Genomic DNA, 23,945 nt, shown 5'->3' on the forward strand with positions numbered 1-23,945 from the left:
AACTCTATAGACAGAGGTTCAGGAATTTTAAGAAGTTGGAGGGAACCACATGGGTAGGAATGTGTCTTTGTTTTGCAGAGCTATGGATGGTTGGGTGAGGGGTAGCAATGTGGATAATTTTCAAGCTCTCTATGATTTCATTGCCAGAGAGCACTTCTCTGCTAATTGTTTTCCAGAGCTACGCCAGCACCTTATTGATAGCAAGTTGACTAACCCTAGAAAGCTTGTTGAGGAGGCGGACCGCTGGGTCAGTACCAGGGTCCACAAGGGTATTGTGGGAGACTCAGCCAAAGGTGAGCAGGGTCCCCAGCAGACGAGTGGGGAGACAAGGGTAAACAGAGGGAGTTCCAGAAATGCCCCCAAAGTAATTCTCAAGGGAACCAAGGTATGGGTTCCCAGTCTCCCCTGAGAAGAAGTCAGGACCCCCAACAGGTAAACCTGTTCATAGGGGGCCTGTTACCTGCTTTCAGTGTAAGCAGGTGGGACACCGTTGGTATGATCCCCAGTGTCCCCAAAAGGGTCAGTATGTGCCACCCCGTGCACCACCCTGTCAGATGGCCAGTGTAGCCCTGGGTGGGGAGGAGATGGGGGCCCAAAGTGGGTGGGGTCCCGCAGAAATGTCCCTTATCTCATTAGGAGACTTTGAGATGGTCCCCAAGACTCAGCTGCCTGATAACACTAAAAAATACAGGCAGTAGGTGACCATCAATGGCCATAGAGTGGAGGCTCTGAGAGATACCGGAGCCAGTGTGACAGCTGTCAAGTGTCACTTGGTGTCTGATGAGCAGGTGGTCCCCAATGCATTCTTCTCAGTTGTTGCTGCTGACAACACAGAAAGCCATTGCAAGGTGGCTCAAGTTCCCTTTGAATGGGGGGGGGGTTCTCTGGTACTCTTCAAGAGTAGCAGGTAGTATACATTATAAGAAACCAATGGCAAACAAGCCCCAACCACGGAGATTAGAACTGGAACGTTTTTCTCGTTGCATGTCCCCCAAAAGTAACCAGCTCAGCAGGGATCAAGTGATGCAGAAGCCATTGGTCCAGACCAGGTAAACCAAAAATCTCTAGTGGGCATTCAAGATATGCCTGCAGGATTCCTGCAGAAAGGCAGCGTCCTAGCAAAACATACAGAATGCTGCTTCAGGTGAAACCAGGAACAGATATCAGATGAATCCCCAGACCAAGCGTCTAGACCAACCAATTTGTTGAAATCTGGCAATGAGTCACTCATTATCTCCAGCACCCCCACCAAATGTCACCCTTCAATCAACCAATTCCCGCCCACCACGTTAGTCACCCTGTCACTTCAAACCTCCCCTCATCACAAGGCTACTGTCATTGCAAGTAAAGAGTAGACCTTGGTGGGACAAAAGGACATACACTCTAGGTGCACTCCTGGTACCACGTAAGGACGAAGGGAAGGCACTGGAGAATGAGGCACCGACCTTCTGAGCTTAAAACCACGAAGCAGATGACCAGCCAGGAAATCGACACATGAAACCGCACTAGTTGGCCTTTCAAGCAACTGTAGATCTATTTGAGGAGACCCTGCCGCAAGGACTTCAGCACTGGTCACAGGAACTAGCATGCAAACCCTTAAGTTTACCACCAAGAGAAATGCCTTTAGTGAAGGGTAAAAAAGATTGGGTGAAAGGTCAATGCCCAATGAAAGTTGACATTTCACGGTATAACCCAGTTATTGAAGAGCTAACAACTCTGCTTCTGGGCATCAAGAGAATGAAGAGAAGGGCAGCTTGGGGCAGATTTAGCTAGAGGATAAGACACACAGATGAAAGAAGCAACAACGGATGTAACTGGATACATAGCAAGTGAGATAAGCATCAGTGAGAAGGAAATGCACCTTCTTGTATTGAATTTTCCAGCATTTTCAGGATGAGGGAAATCCAAGTACTGACATAGTGGAGAAAAGAGGGGCACCAAAAAGACAGAAAATGGACTACCCAGGCAAGCATACAGCAAACTAACATCTGTCCAGGATGCAAAAATTAAATCAAGAGAACTCCCCTGACCATAGTCAAGGAACCAGTATCTGAAAGGCTTTGGGGAAGTGGTTGACCAGTAGCTGGGGAAGGATGAAAATGTAGAGCTTAAATGACATGACACTGAACTCTCAGCCCTCACATGATAGCAAACAGACTACTCTGCCTACAACCTTAGGGAGGGAGTGATCCCCAGACCTTCAGACCACAGAACAACCTGCCACCCCTCTGCTTACGACTACTATCACCTCAAGTCACCCAATTGTCTCTGTGAAGCAGAACAAATTAACTCTGAAGAAGAGGAGAGAACACCTGCCAGGTCATGATTACATAAAGCAGTTCAATCATTTTGATATGCTAATCTCTCGCAGGGAGCACTAGCTCTGAACCACTGTATGTTAAGAGTCGTTCCACAACCTTTGGCATTGCCATAGGTAGTGAGCAATTTGGCAAAAGTAGTAGACAAGACAATTGTAAGAAGGTTCGAGACTACCAAGCCATGTCCTTTGTTAACTTGGCATCATGAAAGAGAGATCCCAACTGGCTAATGTCAATAATACTGAAGATGACATACAAATGGTTCAAGGTGCTAGCACACTTATAGCACCACTGCCTTTGTAGCAAATATGAAGCCTTGGAGTCGTAACCAAGCCAAAGCTGAGGCAGAGGACACTGACAAGAGAGCAGTCAGGTGAAACTGAAGTGTGACCAAACCTTCCAGATGAAGAACCTTCCTGTCCCAGTGAAGTGCACAACATCCAGCCCTGGCCACAAAGGACAAGGAGCAGCCAAAAGTGCTGCAGCATCTGCAACAGTTAATGTGCACTTCAAATCTTGTGAAGAAACAAAGAGGGGGAACATATTAGCCAATGACTGAGGTATGGAAATAGTAGACTCACTTATGAGAGTCACTAGGGGCACCAACACCATCTTGACGATCCTTGCAGAGGTCGACAATCACAAGTGAAAGGCAATGAACTGAAAGTGCTTATTATTTACTGTTAATCGCAGATACCGAAGGGGAAGGATGCACAGAGACACCAGCTAGGTGTCTTGCAAGTCTAAATTTGACACAAAATACATTTAGTTGAAAAGAGGAATGATCTTATTTCTGAAGTCCATCATGAAGGTCATAGCAGTGAAGAAACTGTTCAGCCCCATGATGGGCCGCACTTTGTTAGGTTTCAGAATTACAAAAGATGAAGAAGATGCTTGTGCCTCATTGGTGATAATGTATTCGGACCACCACCAAATTCCCCAACAGAAATGTGACAACCTTCAGAAGAGCACAAAACATCACTATTCCCTATAGTAACAGAACTTCAAGGAACTAAGATTTTGAGGCACAGTTTTAAATGAGAACCTTCTGCCGGTACCTACAGCCAGACTGTGTTTTGCATGTGAGTCTTCTAATGTCTGGCTAAGCCAATTAAACCTTTGGGGGTCTGCTGCACAAAAGAAAGGAGTTGGATTCTTTCAGTAGTAGCCCTCCCACCCACCAGGAGACTGGCATTGAAAGAGCTTTCTCCTGCTGAGGCTGTTGCAGCAGACGCGGCACCAGAAAAGACTGGGAACATACGTCAGACCCCTGAAATACTGGAGCAGCTTGTCCTCAGCAGAGTGCTTTAACAAATGTAACTAAAAAACATAGAATAACTCAATTTGCCAACAGGCTACAAATCACCCAACTATGCACCAAACGGTTTAAAAAAACGAGAATGGAAGGTTGGAACTGAGAAACTTCTTAAAAACAAGCATTTGCAATGCAATAGGTCCCGCATTATTAAAGTTTGAGCTATTGGCATTGCTAAATAATGCAACACCAATAGCTCAAACTTTAATAATGCGAGACCTATTGCATTGCAAATGCTTGTTTTATTCAAGCCTGTGCTATTTCCAGCTCTCTGATTGGCAGAGACATCCTGGTGAAGTTTATATAGGTAGACATTCTCCTACGGCGATTGCTGACAATTTTTCTGGATGACACCAAATCTTTAGCAAAGCAAAGGAATAAAATAAACAAATCTCAAAAGGAACAAGCATTAAGAAAGCCAAAAACTCTCTCCTTTGAGACCTATTGGTTCTGTAATTGCAAATTCTTAATGCAGTACTGCACCAGCCTTGCCGAAGATGTACAGCATGAACAAAAGAAATGAAAAAGGTGCAATGACGCAGCTGTAGCAGCCACGCCACTTGGTGTAAGTATGAGTGTTTACTAATCCGAGATTGATTGGTAAATAATAAAAATACTACAAATGAAAAAACAAAAAATGCTCTTATTTTTAATGTTCAAGGGCCTTCATCAAACGTTGCCTGGCCCAGAATGAAAAAATGAATAAATAACAATAAATTCACAGGGGAGTGGGAAGAGGAAGGAACAATGGACGAGTGGATAAGATAGCAGGTAGGATGGCAGCAAGAAAAAAGAAGCGCATGAGGAAGGGAGGATAGAGGGAGACGCACACGAGGGAGAGAACAGCACGGGGATAAGGGAGAGGCACAAGAACACCACTGCGCATGGGGGACAGAAGAACACGGGTGAGAGTGAGCAACATAGAGAACAGAGGGAGAAAAGCACAGAGACAACAGAGATTACAACAGATTTGAGGGGGAAATACAAGAGTGTGACTGCTGAAAAACTCATCGATACAAAAAGGGATGATGGACGGAGCGTTTGAGCAAATTAAACACTCACCCCCAGTCAACTGATCTGGGTTTAATCCATCACCATTCTTTAGCCCACTCAGCCACCCCATTTCAGACATGGCTATATGCAAATCAGTCTGACCCTGTGCCCCATGGGAACAGTCCAGCCCGAACTGCCAAGACATGTCTTCCATGGACCGGAAACAAGCATCCTGGGACCGGTTTCGGATTCATAATCCTCATCAGCCAGGCTATCTTGAATCCAGTGGCCAAGTGAGCAAGGGACTCACGTCTGAGCATACCCTGCCATACTTAGGGCGAACAAAGCGATACAAAAGGGGATGATGGACGGAGCGTTTGAGCAAATCAAACACTCACCCCCAATCAACTGATCTGGATTTAATCCATCACCAAAAACTTGAAGTGCTTAAGCGAATAGAATATATTTATTGTACCTGCGAATGTTTCAAAATAGTAACATGGCTCAGTGGGGTTAGAATTCACTGCTTCATGTTTGTATGTGGGTTGTAGATTACGAATTATGATTAAGCATGGGTAGCTCAGACATTCATCCTTGTGAGGTCGATAAATGGAGAACTCCTAAATTGATTACGAGTAATGGCCCTGCTCACTGTGTTAGCCGCCTGATCGACCGTCGTCTCCCTACAGAATAGAGCGCGTGGCGGTGATTGGGGGCGGAGAGAAGCGGACACCCCCAAGTAGACAGAGAATGCTGACATAAAGGCAGACATTTTGGTTGGAAGTGAAGTTGTAGAAATATGCTGTAACTTAATGAACAATCTGTTTAACACTTCATTTGATGTGACAAATATGTGTAATGGAGCTATAATACACGAAACCCGACAGTAACTGAAAAGAAGAATGTCTGTAATTGTCTAATTACAGGTCTAGGTGTGAAGTCACTAGTCACCTGTAATAAAAACAAGCGGCACTGAACGAGATCGCTTTCGCGATCGTAAAAAAAAAAATACACAAAAACCACGCCCGCGAGTGGTGTGCTTTTAATTACCGCACCGTGGCTGGGCACGAAAATTGAAACCACATGTACTTTGGTGCGTGTAACAGACACCAATAGGCCATGGGCGGGGCAATGCGCCCGCCTTTGGCCTATTGTGTGCTCTGTTTAAAAAAAACACGCACTCAAAGCCCAATAACGGAAGGCAAAAGGAAAAGCACATGCACAACCGTGTGCGATTCTAGACTCAGTTGCTAAACCCCCTACAAAAGGGCTCTCGCCTGTGCGAGCAGTGCTGCGCCCTGCAACGCAGGGCGTGAGCCCTAAACAGCAAATTAACAATGTCTTATCCAGACTAGGCCTGGGAGTAAAATTCTGCTCCGCTCGTGGACTTTGCACAGTTTTTCCCACTCCGTGTTGAGCATGGAGTTTCGAAAACTCAGCGTATTCGATTTTTTCCTCTCTCACGGCTCACCAATATTAAGTTGGCGAGCAAGGAAAATCCAACGCTAGACTACCTCCCGCCGAGATTTCTCATCTCCCGCGGTCACGGCAGGTCACTACAGCTTACAATGAGAAACCAGCCCCTCACGTTGAGGAAGCTGCCGCTTGAGTAAAACATGCACTCGAGCGGCAGAAAGAAGCTGCACCCTCTTGCGCTTTGCGTGGTGCCGTTCAAGCTGATTTTACAGCACAGCACAAACTCCCAGCGCTAAAAATCAGCGCAAGCAGTGAGACTTACCTCACTTCGCCGCTTACAGAACTCTGCGGAGCACGGCAGAGTTGTTTTGTCACTACACAGAAATCAGCGAACTCCGCCCAGGCCTATTCCAGACATCACCAAGATCAGAGGGCTGTCACTCAGAAAAGAGCCCATCAAAAGTAGTGTCGGAGAGAAAACAAACCAACTCCACAGTCCACAGCAGATCAATGCTGTCATCACCACTCTGCACCCCTCAGAGAGGGAAGTCTTTCACATTAGTTCGTCTTGGAGGAGAGTATAAGGTCAAAAGTCAAAAATACAGCACCATTAAGAAACGGAAACATCTGAAGCGCCACTTACATAACTGCTGGACCATTGCAAGAAAATCTCACGGCGAGCGTTTCGGTACACAAGGAAGTTCAGAACACCACTCAAGCAATAACCTGTCCGCTTTCCCTCTAAAAGACAAAATGTGAAATGTTGCTTTATATTCTAAACAGGGTAAGCACTGTTTTGGATAGTGTACATTGAACTAAAACACCAACCAACCTACTGAGCTTTTCAACTGGATACTTATCTCCGGTCCTTTAGAAAAACGAAAGTTCCAGAACATCTAGCTGGTACTGTACTTTGCAGTAAACAAATATATGCAGATCTAAAAATAAAGCGGTCATGGAGCGGATTGTGCAGAAACGTTTCTGCTCTTTTATTTGAGCTGAAGAATTCACTTACTTGAACTGACGAGGTCAGACAGCTGAAAGTCGTACACACGACACTTGGGCATGAACTGCTCCCTGAAAACCAAAATTATACACAGGGATTAGAAAAGCATCACACGGTAATCGAAATTACAGCGCAAAGTACTCCGGGAGAAACAAAGAAGCAAGAAAATACCAGGGGACAGCGCTTCTAAAACTTTTGACTTCTCTGGACCCCATCTGAATGTTTACTGGAACCCAGGATCCCCACTCTAAGCAATTTGAACCGATACACAAAAATACAGAAATCAGTATTTATCAACCAAATACACAAATGATAAAATGATGTAATAGACAAACCGAAAAAATTTACAAAAAACAAACATTTTTACTGGGAAGATTGGAGCTTTTCAAAATGTGGTTTTATTTCTAAAATACAAAGCAATATCCTAGACTTGCTTTGAATTCTTGCTCTCCTTTTGTCTAGTGTACCAGGGCTTCAATTAAGGCCACCAATTGGCCATTCTACATTGCCTGCCGTCCTGGTGGTGCTGGTATGAATCAAGCAGAGGATAACAGCTTCATTTTTAGGCTCCAATCTCGAATTCTTTTACATTGCGTTTTAACATTTTCAATTTTATATATATTTTTATATATATTATTACTCTTGTAATATGTTTTAAAATATTCTAAAAAGTTGCCAACTCCAAGGTAAGAACTGTTGGCGTAGAGTCAGACCATTAAGAAATTCCCAGGAGCATTCGGAGCTCTAATAATGAATTTAGACTGCACTTTTGGGGGTGGGTGGTATCTGGGACCTGCAGGCTTTCCCGGCTAAAGATGAAGCTTTATTAACTCGTGCAATACCTGAGCTGCTAAATCTGGTTCTATAATAATGCCCCGGTTACTCATTACTCCGAGTCCATGTCTTCCTCGCCACAGTAATAACATATGAGCCTCCGGCTCCACACAGAACTCCAAGTCTAAAAAACAGCGCTCTAGTCTCCCCTCCCTCCTCCAAGATGGCCCCCAGTGGCTCCAGCCAATCCCATAAAGGGATACATAGACAGCAACACGACCTGAAAAAACCAAGCCGCAGACATGAAGCCACCACTAGGGCCGGGAGGGAAGGGAAACTATACTGTGGCGAGGAAGACATGGACTCGGAGTAATGAAGATTACCGGTAAGTAACCGGGGCATTACCTCCTCGTCCTGTCTTCCTTGCCACAGTAATAACATATGAGCCGATACCAAAGCAATCAGCTTCATGTAAGGAAAACAGACCACACCAACAGTGCAGCGAAAAATATATTTATTATTCAGAGGCAGAGCAACAAAAAGTACAACCTCTCAAGGAACCCCCGCAGAAAGAACAGAAGAGGCAAAGGAAACAGAACCTCCACCCCCAACCTGAAGGCGGTAATGGGACATGAAGGTATGAGGGGACGACCAAGTAGCCGCCCTGCAAACATCCTCCATGGACACCCCTTTGAAGGAAGCCAATGACACAGCAACAGAACGGGTGGAACGACCCTGAACAGGAAGGGAGGGAACCTCAGAAACAGAAGCATACGCGAACAAAATGGCCTCTTTAATCCAACGACTGATCGTGGAAAGGGAGGGTTTGAGGCCCTGACGTGACAAACCAAAATTCACAAACAAGTTGTCCACCTTACAAAAAGAGGAAGTGCGAGACAAATAAATCAGCAAGGCACGACGAACATCCAAGAGGTGCAAAAGGGACTCCTCAGCCGAGGAAGGATCAGGGCAAAGAACAGGAAGAACCACCTCAGCAGACCGGTGAAAAAAAGAATCCACTTTAGGAAGAAAGGTAGGATGAGGGCGTAAGACCACACGGTCGGGCAAAACCAACAAAAACGGGGCAGAACGAAGGAAAGCATCCAACTCACCCATACGCCTGGCAGAAGCAATCGCCACAAGAAACACCACCTTGAGAGTCAAAAACTTCAAGTCCGCCGACTCCAACGGTTCGAAAGGAGCCAACTGCAAGGAACGCAAAACCAAAGGAAGGTCCCAAGGAGGAAGACACATGATAGGACGGGGGCGTTGGAAAGAAAAAGACTTAAAAAGTCTAGCAACCAATGGAGAAATAGAAACCAAAGGCAGGACATGAAATGCCCGAATGGCGGCCCATTGAGCCCGAAGAGTCGAAATGGCCAATCCCAACACAAATCCATCATTCAGAAAATCCAGAATGCGAGCAGGATCCAAAGAAACCAACGAAAGCTCACGACCAACACACCAAGAAGCAAAATTATCCCAGTGCTTGGCATAGGATTTAAGCGTAGAAGGACGCCGGGACTGCTGAATGACCCCAGCCACAGTCACAGAACAACCCTCACGTATCAGAGAATCCCTCTCAAGAGCCAGGCCCGCAGACCCATGGAACGGAACACAGGCAGAGGAAGAAGAGGACCTATCAGAGGATATGGCACGAATGGTAAGGCCCACCCCGGAGACACAGCCAATTCCAACAGCAGCGGATACCAAGGGCGACACTTCCAACAAGGAGCAATCAGAAGCACCAACGATCCCTCCCGCTTGATCTTCTGCAACACAGCCGGAATCAGGGGAACGCATACAACAGACCCTCCGGCCAAAGGAACGAAAGGGCGTCCACCCTCCAGGCATCCTGGCAAGGCATAATCGTGCAAAAGCAACGGATCTGGGCATTGTCCCGGGAGGCAAACAGGTCCACAATCGGACAGCCAAACATCACCTGCAACCTCCTGAACATCCATCGCTTGAGGGACAAGGACCCCATGGAAGGAAACACCCGGCTCAGACAATCCGCCACAGAGTTCTCCGCAACAGGCAGGTAAATGGCAGACAGGGACGCCAGATGCACCTCCGCCCAAGAACAAACCCGACGGGCCAGGCAACTGAGGGAGCGAACCCTGCACCCCCCTTGATGGTTCACATAAGACATTACCACCTGATTGTCTGTCCGGATCTGCACATGGTGACCCCGAACAAGATCCGAGAAATCCAACAGACCCAGAAAGACGGCCTTCAGCTCTTTGTAGTTGGAGGAACATGACAACACCGACCGAGGCCAAACCCCCTGAGTCGACGAATCCCCCAGGGTAGCACCCCACCCCAGTAGGCTGGCATCGGTAGTGACCACACGGGTGGGAACAACCAGAAAGGGGCGACCCTTGGAGAGATGACCCTCGACCAGCCACCAATTCAGGACCGCCCGAACCTCCTCCGACATAGGAATCAAAACAATCATATCGAGGGAACAGGGGTCCCAATGCGACAAAATGTGGGACACCACCGGGTACATGTGGAGGGGAGCCCAGGGCACCGTCATTAAAGACGCCGACATCAGACCCTGCACCCTCAACCACAGGCTCACTGGATGAGAGAGCCCCAACAACAGGGAACGAACTGCAGACATCAGGGACAGAATCCGGGGAGGGGGCAGAAACACCATCCCCAAATGAGTCTTGAACAGAGCCCCGATGAAAGTCAATTCCTGCGCAGGAACCAGGGAGGACTTCGGCACATTCACAAGGAAACCGTGATGCTCCAGGACATGGCACACCCTCCGGACATGCAACTCCGCCTTAGAAAGAGAAGAAGCAGAAATCAAAATGTCGTCCAGATAAGGAAAAACACAAATGCCCTCCCCATGTAAATGTCCAATAAGAGGAGCCAGAACCTTAGTATAAATTCTGGGCGAAGAGCAGAGGCCAAAAGGCAATACCTGGAACTGATAATGACGACCCAGGATGCAGAAGCGGAGAAATCTCTGAGAATCCGGGTGAACGGGCACATGCAGATAAGCATCCTTCAAGTCTATGGAGGCCAGAAAATCTCCCCGAGACAGCAGAGGAAGGATCACCGGAAGGGAGACCATCTTGAAGGACTGGTGAGGCACAAAAGTATTTACCCATTGCAGATCCATCACAGGCCGGAGATCCCCTGTGCGTTTCGTCACCAGAAAGAGGATGGAATAGATCCCCAACCTCACCTGATCTGCGGGTACTGGAACCACGGCCCCTTTCTGAATAAGGGACTCCACACCCTCCAAAAGAGCCATGCGTTTTAAAGCATCTCTGGGACAAGGAGTGGACCTGAAAGAGTCTGGGGGAGTCAGGGAAAATCCAATACGAACACCTTCCGACACCACTTGCAGCACCCATTGATCGGACACAGTCTCGCGCCAAGAATCCATGAAGCAAGTGAGGCGACCCCCAACCGGCCCTACACCAGGAGCGATCCAGTCAGGACTTGGAAGCGGGAGTAGAGGTGGAAGAAGCACCGGAGAACCGGGATTTATCAAAGGAAGGAGCACCCCGGCCACGCCCCCGTCCACGAAAGGGCTGACCAGCACGACCCCTCCTAGAAGGACCAAAAGCCCTCTGAGAACCAAAGGAACGGAAGCGACCAGGCCACTCAGGAGCAAGCAGCTTACGGTCCTCCGCCGTCTTCTTCACCATCTCATCCAAAGGTGCACCAAAAAGCTTAACCCCCTAAAAAGGGATCTTCATCAGGAGACTCTTCTGCGCAGCATCCGCCTTCCATGAACGAAGCCATAATTGACGCCTGGCAGCTACAGAGGACCCAGCCGCAGAAGCAGCCGCCCCCAATGAATCAAAAGACACATCCGAAAGGAGGCGAACCTGCTGCTCCATCATCGCCAGGGTAGAGGAGACATCCTCACCCTGGTCCAATAATTCAGACAGAGACTGAAAATCCTTAAGCAAGGACTGGATTGTGTAAGAAGAGTAGGCAGCCGCCCGAATGGAAAAGTTGGCAGCCGCAAAAGTGCGTTTCACAGCCCCATCAACCTTCCGATCAACAGGGTCAGAAGGAGAAGAATCCTCAGAGACCACAGACCCATGGGACGACATACTGGCCATCAACGAATCCACCTTGACAGAGGAAGGAAACTTGACCGAGAAGTCCTGCAGAGGATACCGTTTATTCAGAAAACGAGGGAAGGAACCCTTATCCACATCTTTCCACTCAGTTTCCAACACCTTCAACACGGAAGAATGAAGGGGCAAAGAATCAGGCTCAGGACGCTGATACTGCGAAAACAAGTCATCCTCCACAGGAACTACAGACTCCGGGAAAACCAAGTTCCTGCGTATGTGACAAAGGACCTCTTTAAGGTCGGCCACCTGCACAAAACGACCCTTGACATTAACCTCCTCCTCAGCGTCAGAATCAACAGCAGTAGCGTCGTCAACACGAGCCCTTTTATCAGGAGGAACAGGAGCCCTGTCATGTAAGGCAGCAGCAACCGCAGAATCTATCATCCTCTGCAATAAAGCCATCGACGGAATAGACATCCCTGAACCAGAAGCCTCAAAAGAATCAGGAACAGAAACATCGGGAGAACCACCCTCCATCACGCCAGCCACGAGCAAAATGCAACAGCATACGATAAAAAACACACCTGAAACCATTAAATAGGCATCAGGCAGCCAAGCAACCACAGTACACACCCCCGGACACGCCCCCACAGGAAGCACAAAAATCCGGGAAAAACGCGAGCCAACCCTAAAGAGGCCCCCGACAACCATGGAGCCCAGAGGAGGAACCCACAATGGAACCCAGCCAAGACCCCAGGTGAGAGGAAAACAAACACCCGACCGCGAGGAACCGCAGCAGGCGGACTCGCGGCCGGGAAGGGCAGAGGAATCGGAATGCCTGCCATTGCGTCTGCAACACGCACGCAGGAAAAAAACACCCCACCGGTAAACAAGGCACCAGAGCAAGCGCCGGTCAGAAGGCAAAGAAACCGACCGCGTGGAGACCCACAAGTAGGACGCGCGTCCGGAAAATGGGAAACACGCACCATAACTAGCCCCCCTGCTAGGAAGGAAAACAGAGGCGCGGTCTCACCAAGCGGGAATACAAACTGAACCCGCAGCAAAAAGCACCTAAGTCCGCTCAGCAGGACACGGTGCTGGGCAAAAGAAAGGGGGGAAAAAACATTAAACATACCACTAACTTCCCCCCAACCAAATACCAAGGCGAAAAAGGGCTGCTAGAGCAAGACCCCCGCCACACTCACCTGACCAGCAGGCGACACAGCACTCGGAGAAGTGCAGAAAAAAAGAACAGGTCGTGTTGCTGTCTATGTATCCCTTTATGGGATTGGCTGGAGCCACTGGGGGCCATCTAGGAGGAGGGAGGGGAGACTAGAGCGCTGTTTTAAGACTTGGAGTTCTGTGTGGAGCCGGAGGCTCATATGTTATTACTGTGGCGAGGAAGACAGGACGAGGAGGTAATGAGTTTTGTAAAAACAAAATCTACTGGGTGCCTGACACGCATGCAAAGGTTTCTAAAAGAAAACTCAGAAAATGTAGGACTCTGTAATGCCAGTTGCGTATGGCAATTTTCGGCAACCTGCATTTTTCATATAAGGTGCCATGGAGCCATTGAGTGAGATCTATTGCAGATCCTAGAAGTAGCAAAATGATACTACCTAGAATAAGCCACTCTACCCTCAGCCCTTTCCAAAGTCATGGTAAATAATTTTTACCCCTGACTATTCCGTGAAGCAGGAATAGCATTAAAATGGCAGTCACAAAGGGGTGTTCGATCTTAGAATAGTCGTTTGCATTCCCAATAATTACAGAAGTGAGACCACAGAGCTGCAATGGCTGACAAACTGCAGATAAAGCATTACACTTCATCATATAGGCTGGAATCAAGTCTAGTGACTGAATTTTAAAAAATAAGACAGAACTGATCTTTTGATATATGCACATTTGAATATTCTGGACTACGGACTGGAAAACCATACTTGAGAAAGATTTTTTTTACAATTTCTGGTTGAAACAGAAAGTCGGGATCATGAGAGACACAACATGACATACTAGGAATTTGTGTTAATGGTATATATAGTTGGGCATTGAAAGCTTTTGAGGCGAGCTCCATTTCTGAAACTCTCTTTTAGGAAAGATATGTTAACATTTTGCACCCAATTTCCATTCATAATCTCCAGAAATCGGATTATAGTTGGATGCAGAGGCGAACTCAGATAACATTCTGTGATAGAGGGACAACCACCATTGCTCCTAGTCTCCATAAATGTGCTGGACACCATAGTCCCGCTTATATATGTAATATACAGAACAGACCCTGCTGTGGATTCTTCTCAAGGAGAGCATGGGACCACGGCAAGGATTTCACAGTTTAATTTATTTCAGGGTTTCCTAGGAATGCCATATTTGCCACAGGATTCTATGAATTGCGCACCAACCAGTGTATGAGCACTTGGGTTCTCGGATTTATTTCTTGATTGGCTCACAGATCAACACATAAGCAAGAAAAATATCTGAAAAATAATATGAGCTTTGTGTGAAAAACTGAACTACAACTACCAAGACACTATGTGGTAATGGCGTTGTTACATGCAAGCAGTGCGTTCCAACCCACTTTCACCAACGTATAAGCAATGACCTGGAGTTGTGGTGACTCTGGGAGAAAGCTGATCTGGACACAATATTAAAGCATGCTTAAGAAAATGTCAGTGGTTCAAATGGAACCATTGGTTTGGGAGAATCAGCCTTCTATAAAAATGTCATACAATATCACTCGCTTCCCAGTTACATCATAACTGCAAATTGAATTAAAGTGCAGAAGCTCAAATCCATAAAAAATAAAAAAAATCCATGTTGGTTGCACCTGACCAAAGACCAGTGTTTATGGGGATGAGGCTGAACACAAGAATTGAGGTACTTACGGCCAAAAATACTTACATATAGGAAAGAAGGTTACCAATGGGCAGAAATCCTTCATATATATTGAAATATGGGATGTCGATGTCAACAGGTCCCTAAAAAGAAACATAAGCTGAAATACTGAATGCCATGTACAACAGAGCTATTAAATATTTGTGTATTGAAATTTTGAACATGTTATCATCCTACGTGTGAAGGTCTACAATGCCAATAGCAAATCATCCACAACAATGCTCATTCTAAACTCAGTGTAGACTCTCCGGCTTCACTATAAGGCAGACTGCAACTGCCTTCTCAACTCATAAGCTCACCCCACCCATCTAAAAAAATGTGGTTCCACTGGGCAAACAGAACCCGACATAAGCTTCGAAATTTAAAAATCCCACATTCGTGCTCTATAATGTAGTGTTTTTACGTTTGCCACATTTGGGCAATTCCAGAAACCAGAATCCATCTTTTTGGCATAAGTCTGCTATGCAAACACTACATGCATAAAAAGGGCTGGGAAATAATAATGAAAAAGAATAACTGATAAAACTGCTAAGATATCGCACATTAATGATGGCCTATAAGGGTATGATGGTAACCCGTTGATTTTTTTTTAACAAATTATGGAGTGCGTTACAGAAATTACATTTTATTGAAATGTTAATTTATTTTTCACTATTTTAGTGCAAGCACGTCAAACTAAATTTGTAATGGCATTGCCTATTATGGTTCACGACTAGACTAGCAGAAAGCCAAAGCTTTTCATCTCTACTCAAATCCCGCAGGTTCGAGGAGGAGCCAAGATGGCGATCGAGATGGCTGCGTAACCGCTCGGCTCCGTGAGCCTCCTCACCCCGCACATACATCCTGGCACTCATCCTGAGCTGCAACGGCATCTACACTTAGGCGAAGAATCTCTTTTACTTACCGCTTGCTCCTGAGGCTTCTGCTTGTTGCAGACCCGTTGGAGTGTCCCCGACTGTTTTGAGGCCTTCACGGAGCTGGGACCGGGGTCTCGAGTGTGGAGAGTGGCCGGCCGCGACTGCAACAACAGCGGCCTCTTGTGAAGGTTAGGACTCGGCCGGCGGGAACTAAAGACCTGATTGCCGATGGCGACAGTGCCGACCCAGCCCAACTGGCGGAGAACCATGTGGGGAGTGTGATGCAGCTGGGTCGAGGGCGGTCCATGATTTTTAGCCCCCCATTCCGGTGTTGAATCCGGGGCCAATACCGACTTTACCCGGAGTCAGTGTGCTGCCCCTAGGGTGCGGCGGAGTTTTTAGCCTTTTGGTGACTCTCCGCTGAGAAACCTGCCTTGGCTTGTGAGATTACCGCTGTGAATCCTGTTCCTCCCTGAAGTGAGACCCTTTCCCGCGGTGAGGTGGAGAAGGACGAGGCCGGAGCAGCTATGATGGTGGAGAGCGCCCTCGTACGCACACCTCACCCGGGCAGAGAGGCCGATATGCGAGAGAGTCCTGGGGTCTGGCGACACGAGAGAGAGCCCACGCCCAGAGATGTTTTGGCTGCGTTAACAACTCTGCATAAGACCCTGATCCGGGACGCCCGGGATCTGGGTAGGAGGATGGCCGCCATTGTTGTCCCGCCGCTTCACATGGGTGGGGATGAATCACAAGGAAGCGCCGATGTGCCCGCCTTTGCGTCAGTGCTGAACGTTCCAGCTGCGCCTACGTTTGTGGAGACGCCGATAGCCCCGGTCCGTGACATCGCTTTGGATTGCTCTGTTGTGTTTGGGAGTGACGCGTCGGGGCCCTCATCTATACGGCCACGGAAGAAACAACATCGATCTATAGTTTGGGTTGCCCCGGCGGCGTTTCAACAAGTGTCGGACTGTGTGTCTTACTCCTCCTGGCTGTTGAGACTGTGTTCTGCCTGGGGGATGTTTCCGGTATCTGTATTGCCACGTACGGAGTTCCGCCATGCGTACTTGACTGGGATTGGGGGGCTGCAGTCCCATGGAGAATTGGCGCTTCCCGTACCGCCCGGTTCGGATGGGCCCACCACACTGTACTGTAAGCTGCTTGATGCCTGGCCGTATGTGGGTACTATTGACAGAGCAGGCCTGGGATGATAACGTTTAGGATGTGATGGCCCACATTGTCGGCTGACGGTGTTTTGGAGAGACACTCCACGGGGATGTTACTGTTTGACTTTATGATTCTTGCTTACTGTGGCTCTTCTGACTATGCTCCTGATGTATATTGTGCGCGATGGGTGAGGGGGGGCCCGGGTGGTCTGATTGATGGTCCTTCCTCGTAATTTTTCCTTTCCTTTTTCTTCCTTTTTCTTCTATATTTCAGGTTTTTCCTAGGGCGGTAGGCACGCTGCTGGGGGGGGGTAGGCCGTAGCCTTCTGCAGGGGTGCAGGGTGGGGGGTAGGGGGAAGAGGGTTGTTTATTTGTCCTTCCTTTGTCTCTATGGCCCTTCGCTTTTTCTTTTTCTGGGTGTCGTCGTCTTCATGTTTTCTACAATCTGTTTTGTTCTTACGGGCTGGGGTGCTGATTCGACATGACGTGTATGTGTTGTTTACATTTATCCTGACTCGTATGCCTTGCCCCCGTGTCCTCAAGTGTATTCGCCCTTCTTGCGGATTTCTGTTTCCTGTTGCTGTTGTAGGATCATGTGTGACCGTCTGGCACTTCTTCTGATGTTTTTTTGTTTTATTTCTCTTCATTGTAAAATTAACCTTCTTATATCCTGCTTATTACGCTGTACGCTTAACTACGAGTCGTATCCTGGAATTTACCTGACCCCGGCTTTTGGACCGCCGTTTCTTTTTATATTGCTTTGCTACCCTTACGAAGTGTTTAGCGGCCGGCCAGGTTGGTTGTAGGCCCATGCTTGTATTTACGTGACGTGATAATAAAGGTTTAAAAAAAAAAAAAAAAAAATCCCGCAGGTTAACTTAAAAAAAAAAAATGATTACAAAAAATGATTAAAAAAAATATATATATGTCAATGGGCATTTTCCACTGACTAGTTTCGTAATTATCTCCAGGAAGTGGTCTGTATCTGGATATTATAAGGCAAAGCAAATCAACCTGTTGCTCTGCGTTGTGCCGTTTGTCTGCCAACTATGGATCCCGAAGCGCTCTTCACTGGTAGTGATCAAGCCCCATAAAGGGGCCAGTAGCACAAGTGGCTCCTGTTTTAAGCAACACAGATGCAGAGATCTCGTGCTTGCCAACAATTGCCAAGTTAATTTTCACTGATTATAGAAAAGATGTTTCAAAAAAATGTCAAACGCCTCCTTCCAAACCTTTATGTTTCAAGTTCTGAGGATTCAAGTCCTTAAGGGTAGAGTCTTGTATTTGGTGTCTGTGAGCTGAACACTACCCACCTTTATGCATACAAATCCAAAGGCTATGAGGCAGAAGTAATCTAAGTATGGCACATTAAAATCAGGAGAGGAGTAAATCTTGGACTTCTTTCTGATGAAAACCACCAGCTTTCTGGGGTCATTCATCCTCAATGGTGGTGAGCCACCAAACCATCAGAAATCTTTAAAAAAACAATACTACTGTCATCGGCTACCAAAAAGCCAAAATAAATGGGGAAATAAAAATGTAGATACAGATAAGTCCGATTCCTCCTTTAAACCTACTCCAATTCAAAAGGAACACAAGAAATAAAAATAAAACAAACAAACACAGCAATGAAGTAGTCCATCTTTCCCCCATTAACATAATATTTGAGATGAGTTGAATCCAAAATGAAACATCTTGCATGCACACCTCGCTCTTACTGAACCCGCAACAGCGCTGACAACTTAACAGCGATCTGACTCCATTTATTAATGTGCGACTGAGTTTCACACACCTTCAAAATGCAGGTACTGGTCCACCAAGAAAATGATGCAAGCTTCATCTGATACAGTTCAGCTTCAACGCCGGCAGCATTAGTTAGTCCTGGAGGATCCAACTTCAACATTCCAACTCAAACCAAAGGCTGATACGATTATGAAAACCATCCACATATTTTGAGCAAATGATTGTCCAGTGAGGGCAATACATTAATGGCCAAAGAATAAGCACAGCATGTATATCAGAAACCCCTCTTTTTGGAGGCTACTATGGAAGTCTTTCAAGATGTGGAATCAGCTAAATGTACTACTGATTGGAAGAATATATTTACATTGATAAATGCATTTGTTATGAATGGACCTTGTAACTTTACTCTGGCTCTTCATTGTTTTCTCGCCTTCCTTACTTTGAAGTTGGTTGTTATGAGACCCTAGCTTAGTCATGTTTTTGTCCTAGTCTTTCTGGAGCAAGGCAATTATGAGAAACATCGGGGCGTGGCCAAACAACATGGCCGACTGGACGTGAGCTCCTTCGGCTACACTACAGGCCGGTCACCGAATCCTGAGTTATCCTGCCTGCTGCCGCCCCCGATAGTCTCCCTTGTGTGGCATCAACATCGCGCACTGTGGGGGCACCTTTGGGAGAGCGCAGGACAAAGGAGGTGCCCGGAGGTGACTGATGGCCTCCTGCTCGCCAGCTCGCTTGCCTACAACTACGTGAGGCCGGGGACGAGGCTTTCGCCGGCCGGATGCGACAGACCCTTTTCCTGAGCCCAGCAACACCAATGATTATCGAGGAGGCGCCCTCTGCCATCGGGGCCTCTCATGGACTACGCTGGCTCTAGACTCGCTGTGGGGCATTGAGGAACTGGGAGGGCCCGGGAGGGCCGTGCGTGACGTTGGATGCGGCCTGCACTGATGGGTAACTGAAGGCCGGCGGAATCCATCCCACTTACCCGGCGCCATCGGTGTAGGCTGGGGGGGCGCCTTCTGAACTTTGATGCCTGGAGGTGAGCGCGGGTCTTGGGAGTGACGGATCCCTCTCCCATGCCCGGAGCCACTTGATACTGAAGAGGAGGCTCCCTCTGCCATCTGGGGGCCTCCTAGACTCTGCCGCACTTGACCTCGCTCTTGGGCTGTGAGGAGTTGGGCTGCCCCGTCTGGGGGCCTCGCTGGGCTCCTGGAAGTGTGCTTGGGGCTTGAGCCTGCCGTCACTGGACCCGGAGGCCTTGGTGTCCGCATCAGGGGTGCTTACTGCTGCTGGTGTCTCCCTGTTTGGATTGTGGGCAGGCGACCCTTCTTCCGCCAGGCCTGGAGTGCGCTGAGCCTTGGGGGTTGGGCCGCAGAGCGACCCCGGACAGGGGGGCCCTTGGGGGGCTGTGTTGGCGGTGGCTGCCCAGGAGGCTGTGCCTTTCCCCTCCTGACCGTCGGTGGAGTTCCTGAGGCCTGGAGGACGCGCTTGGCCCGACTGGCCAGGTGGCCCTGCGCTCCTGAGACGCGGCGTGTTGGCATGCTGCGCCCTCCCGGGCGGGATCATCTTGGACTCTCCTGGCCGAGGACCCACTGGCTGTAAAAGGTACTGGGAACTGCGCCATCGCGGGCTAGCGGCGGCGCTGTGGAGCGGGGACTACCTGGGTGCGGCACACCCGCCTGTGTCCAGTTCTTTTTGGCCTGCCCTTCCCGGGGGTCACGTGGGTGCCAAATTCGCCTGGGAAATCATCCAACGGACTGCCTGGCTGAAAACAACTGTGGGGACGATCCTGATACCCGGGTACACCGGGGCGGGGGGGGGTCATTGGGCGGATACCAGTTCAAACCACATCGCATAGGTGGCAATCCTAAGGGACCCTAGGATTAGTGCTGGACCGCCTACCAGACCCTCCCCTGTGACGCAGCGAAAGCAAACTTGGGTTCCCTGATTTTGACTGGGCCCTCTCCCGCTTGCCTGGCTGCATCATGGGCAAGGACATGCTGCCTCTCGCCTCCACCTCGATCACCATCACACAATATACTACGCGGCGTCTAGCCCCGCAGCGAATCACTCGTCAGACGGGACAAAATGGGGAGGAAGATGCCGTCATGAGTCGTCACAGGCTGAGCTCCTGGAGGCGATACAGGGTTCTCGTACTGCACTGGAAAAACAAATTGAGACTGTCTCTATTGATGTTAACCTCTTGCGAGCGGATCTGCGGAAGGTATCGGAGAAGGTATCCACAGCGGAGGGGGATATCGCCCAGCTGCAAGGGGAAGTGGCCTCATTGTAGCAACAGGTGTCTCAGCTCACCAGTGCCACTGAAACGATTGAGCGTCAGGTGGAGGGAAGGGCCCGTCAAAGCAACATTAGGGTCCTGGGCATCCCGGAACAGTCGGAACAAGTATGCCCTACAGGTCTGTCAGAGGGCTTTGTGGTGGAGAGGGCCCACAGGGCGTTGGTTACTCCGTCGCCGCCGGGGGCACCCCCCTATCGAGACAGAGCTTGTATACTGAAAGCAGCGCGTGAAGCAGCAGACCTTTCTTTTGATAATGCTAAGGTGTCCATTTATTCGGACTATACCTGCCAGGTGCAGGAAAAAGGAAATCTTTTCTCAGAATCAAGCAGAAGCTATGTGAACTCCGCCTACAGTACATGTTACTGTATCCTGCGAAGCTCAAGGTGATAATGAATGGGAAGTCCCACTTCTTTGACTCTCCGGAAGAGGTATGGGAATGGCTTGAGATTATGGGAGAGGCCCTCCCCCAATGCGAACAGAGGGGATCTCGGAATGCCTGGGGGACCAGACCTCCTGGAAGACGCAGGGGCAGATGCAGAAGTCAACTGGCGGGCGCAGCTCAAGCGGAGGGGCAGCGGATCACAGTGGGGGACAACGGCGCCCTACGTGTGGAGTCATCGGACTCTGACAACCGTCCTCCACCGACTGTGGCGGAGACTCCTGAGGAGAGCCTGATACCAGAGACTCTTCGGTCAACCGCCCATGTGGTCCCGGACACTAACGCTCAATACAGCACCGTCCTGAAGACAATGTCCTTTTTTGTTATGTGTACTTTATTTCTTGTTGGGGTGGAAGGAGCCGGACTTTAATGGCCTAGTGATTGTTGCCTTACGGGGCTGGGGAGAAGTAATTGGTGAAATAGAACGGTTGCTGTAAGTGTTTGGTGGGGTTTGTCTGTCATTCCACCTTGCCCGGCCATGGATATATATATTTGGGAAGCTTGAGAGTTTGAAGTGTGCCATGGGGTGGCTGGCTGTGTCGGGAGCTGACCTGGGGGTGGGGTTCTTCTTATTTGTAGAACAGTTATGACCCCGTTTGGGCTAATGGGACAGCTGTGCATGTCCTGGCACCAGCACGGGAAGGGCATTTCTGCATATTTTGTTGACAGTAAATTGATCGTGGGAGAGGGAGGGTGTTTCAGGGGGGAAAGTGTTGGGTTTGTTCGGGCATTGTAAGTATCGCATTTAGGGCACAGGGCCTGGGTGGCTGCATGCCACATGTATCGTACAGGGATTGGACACCATACCATCCATGGGGTTTACATTTATACGCTGGAATGTGAGGGGGCGGGGTGGGTACATGCACCAAGACGTACAGGGTCCTGTCCTTTCTCCGAAGACATCAAGTTTCTATAGCATGCCTTCAAGAAACTCACCTCACGGACGAAGGGGCACAAAAATTGGCAAAGAAATGGGGGGGCCATGTTTTTCACTCTTCATTTTCTTCCTATGCCAGAGGGGTCCTTGTATGGGTGGCCCCTGGGGTTCCATTTGCCATACAGTACGTGGAGGCCGACATTCACGGTAGATATCTGCTCCTTAGGGTAACATTAGATGGGAGGGATGTGGCTATACTAAACACCTATGCCCCAAATATCGATGACCGGGCTTCTTTCAATCCCTTCCGGAGGTCCTGGTGCCAGAATTGGAGGTGCCTCTACTTTGGTTGGGGGATTTTAATTGTGTCCTAGGCCCCGTCTTGGATAGGTGCCCACCACGCACTGGCACGAAACCGAGGATGACAATGAAACTCAGAGAGGTCATGGGAAATATAGAAGCCCACAATGTACGACACCCAACCCAGAAAGTGTACACCTGCTTTTCATCCACTTATAATACACACAGTCGCTTAGATAGGGTTCTCTCCGCAAACCCGCATGCAACTATGACCCTTGAAGTGACCCACCAGGCGCGATTCCTATCGGATCATTCCCCGGTGGCGTGTGTGGTTGGCTGGGGGGCCCGGTACGTCGGCCGCGCATGAGGAGGTTGCTGGCAGAGATCCTGGAGGACCAGGGGGAAACATCACCTAGAAACTGCCATAGCGGACTATGTGGACCTAAATTGGGGCGGGACGGACTTATCGCAGGCCACTAAGTGGGAAGCCCTAAAAGCGGTTGTAGGAGAGTAGGGTTTGCTTTCCTATGGTCACCCCATTTTTTGCTTTTTGCTTCACTGGTTTTCGACTTAATGTGGCTGTGGGCCTGCTAATCAGACCCACAGCCCTGCTGTTCTCTCTCTAAATTTCACACCATGTACTTTAGGTACATCACCAATTGGAATTTGGGTCACTCTTATGTGTCCCTGTACAGTGTACTATAGGTACCCAGGGCAATGGTGCATCCAAGGCCTACCAGGGGCTGCAGCATATCTTTTGCCACCCCGGCTGGCCATCCAAACTGACACAACTGGCTGATCAATCAGCTGGGGCAAGGTTGTGTAATCACCCCTTGCTTAGATATAGTATTCCTATGTCTAACCTTAATTCTGGACACATATGCACCTATAAGTCACTCCTATGGCAGGCATTGACAATCCTGAAGGCAGAGTGCTTGGTTTTATGTGAGATGGTGCTCTAGCATGAGCTGAGCCTGTCTGCAGCTTTCGGAACCATGTCCTTATAGCTGTTCTAGGATATTGCAATACCATATACTCTTAAGTGCATTATAATCCTCGCGGTTATTGCTAACTTTGGTTTGGCTTTATCAAAACATGTCGTGTAAGGTGTCATACGCTTTGGAATACTAACCCCTCGCCAGTCCTGGGGACGGGGCATTCCACCCTACTAGAGGGAGAAGACGTGTTACTTCCATTAATCCCGGTTAAAGTTAACCAGAGCCTCAGCACAAATAGATGCTGCTGCCACAGACACAAGTCTGACCTGCTGCTGGGATTCCTTCCAGCGAGGGAGGCTTGGACAATAGGTTTCCTGTCACAGGGAGGTGCTAGCACCACCCCAGACAGGCTATAGTGTATTGGGGCAGGGAGAGCTGAATGAAATGAGACACTGCCTGGGGCACACAAGGTGTCCCATGCATAGTCCAGTTCAAACCGGTGCTGGGCACTCCAGACCCAGCTCTGGCGCGAAACTGGACAAAGGGAAAGGGGTGTAACC

General features: G+C 48.7%; 1 protein-coding gene across 3 annotated transcripts in view; it reads right to left on the reverse strand.

Moving 5' to 3' along the window:
* NUF2 (NUF2 component of NDC80 kinetochore complex) overlaps nucleotides 1–23,945 on the reverse strand; it is a 414,966-nt gene that overhangs the window by 247,391 nt on the left and 143,630 nt on the right. For all 3 annotated transcript variants that reach the window (XM_078641336.1, XM_078641328.1, XM_078641341.1), the window contains 3 exons: nucleotides 14,773–14,849; nucleotides 7,058–7,119; nucleotides 6,686–6,783 (listed from right to left, as the gene is read on the reverse strand). In XM_078641336.1, the coding sequence (XP_078497462.1) occupies nucleotides 6,686–6,783; nucleotides 7,058–7,119; nucleotides 14,773–14,849 (237 nt within the window). The remainder of the gene's footprint in view (nucleotides 1–6,685; nucleotides 6,784–7,057; nucleotides 7,120–14,772; nucleotides 14,850–23,945) is intronic.

Source organism: Lissotriton helveticus, chromosome 1_1, assembly GCF_964261635.1.
Source record: "Lissotriton helveticus chromosome 1_1, aLisHel1.1, whole genome shotgun sequence".
Taxonomy (NCBI): Eukaryota; Metazoa; Chordata; class Amphibia; order Caudata; family Salamandridae; genus Lissotriton; species Lissotriton helveticus.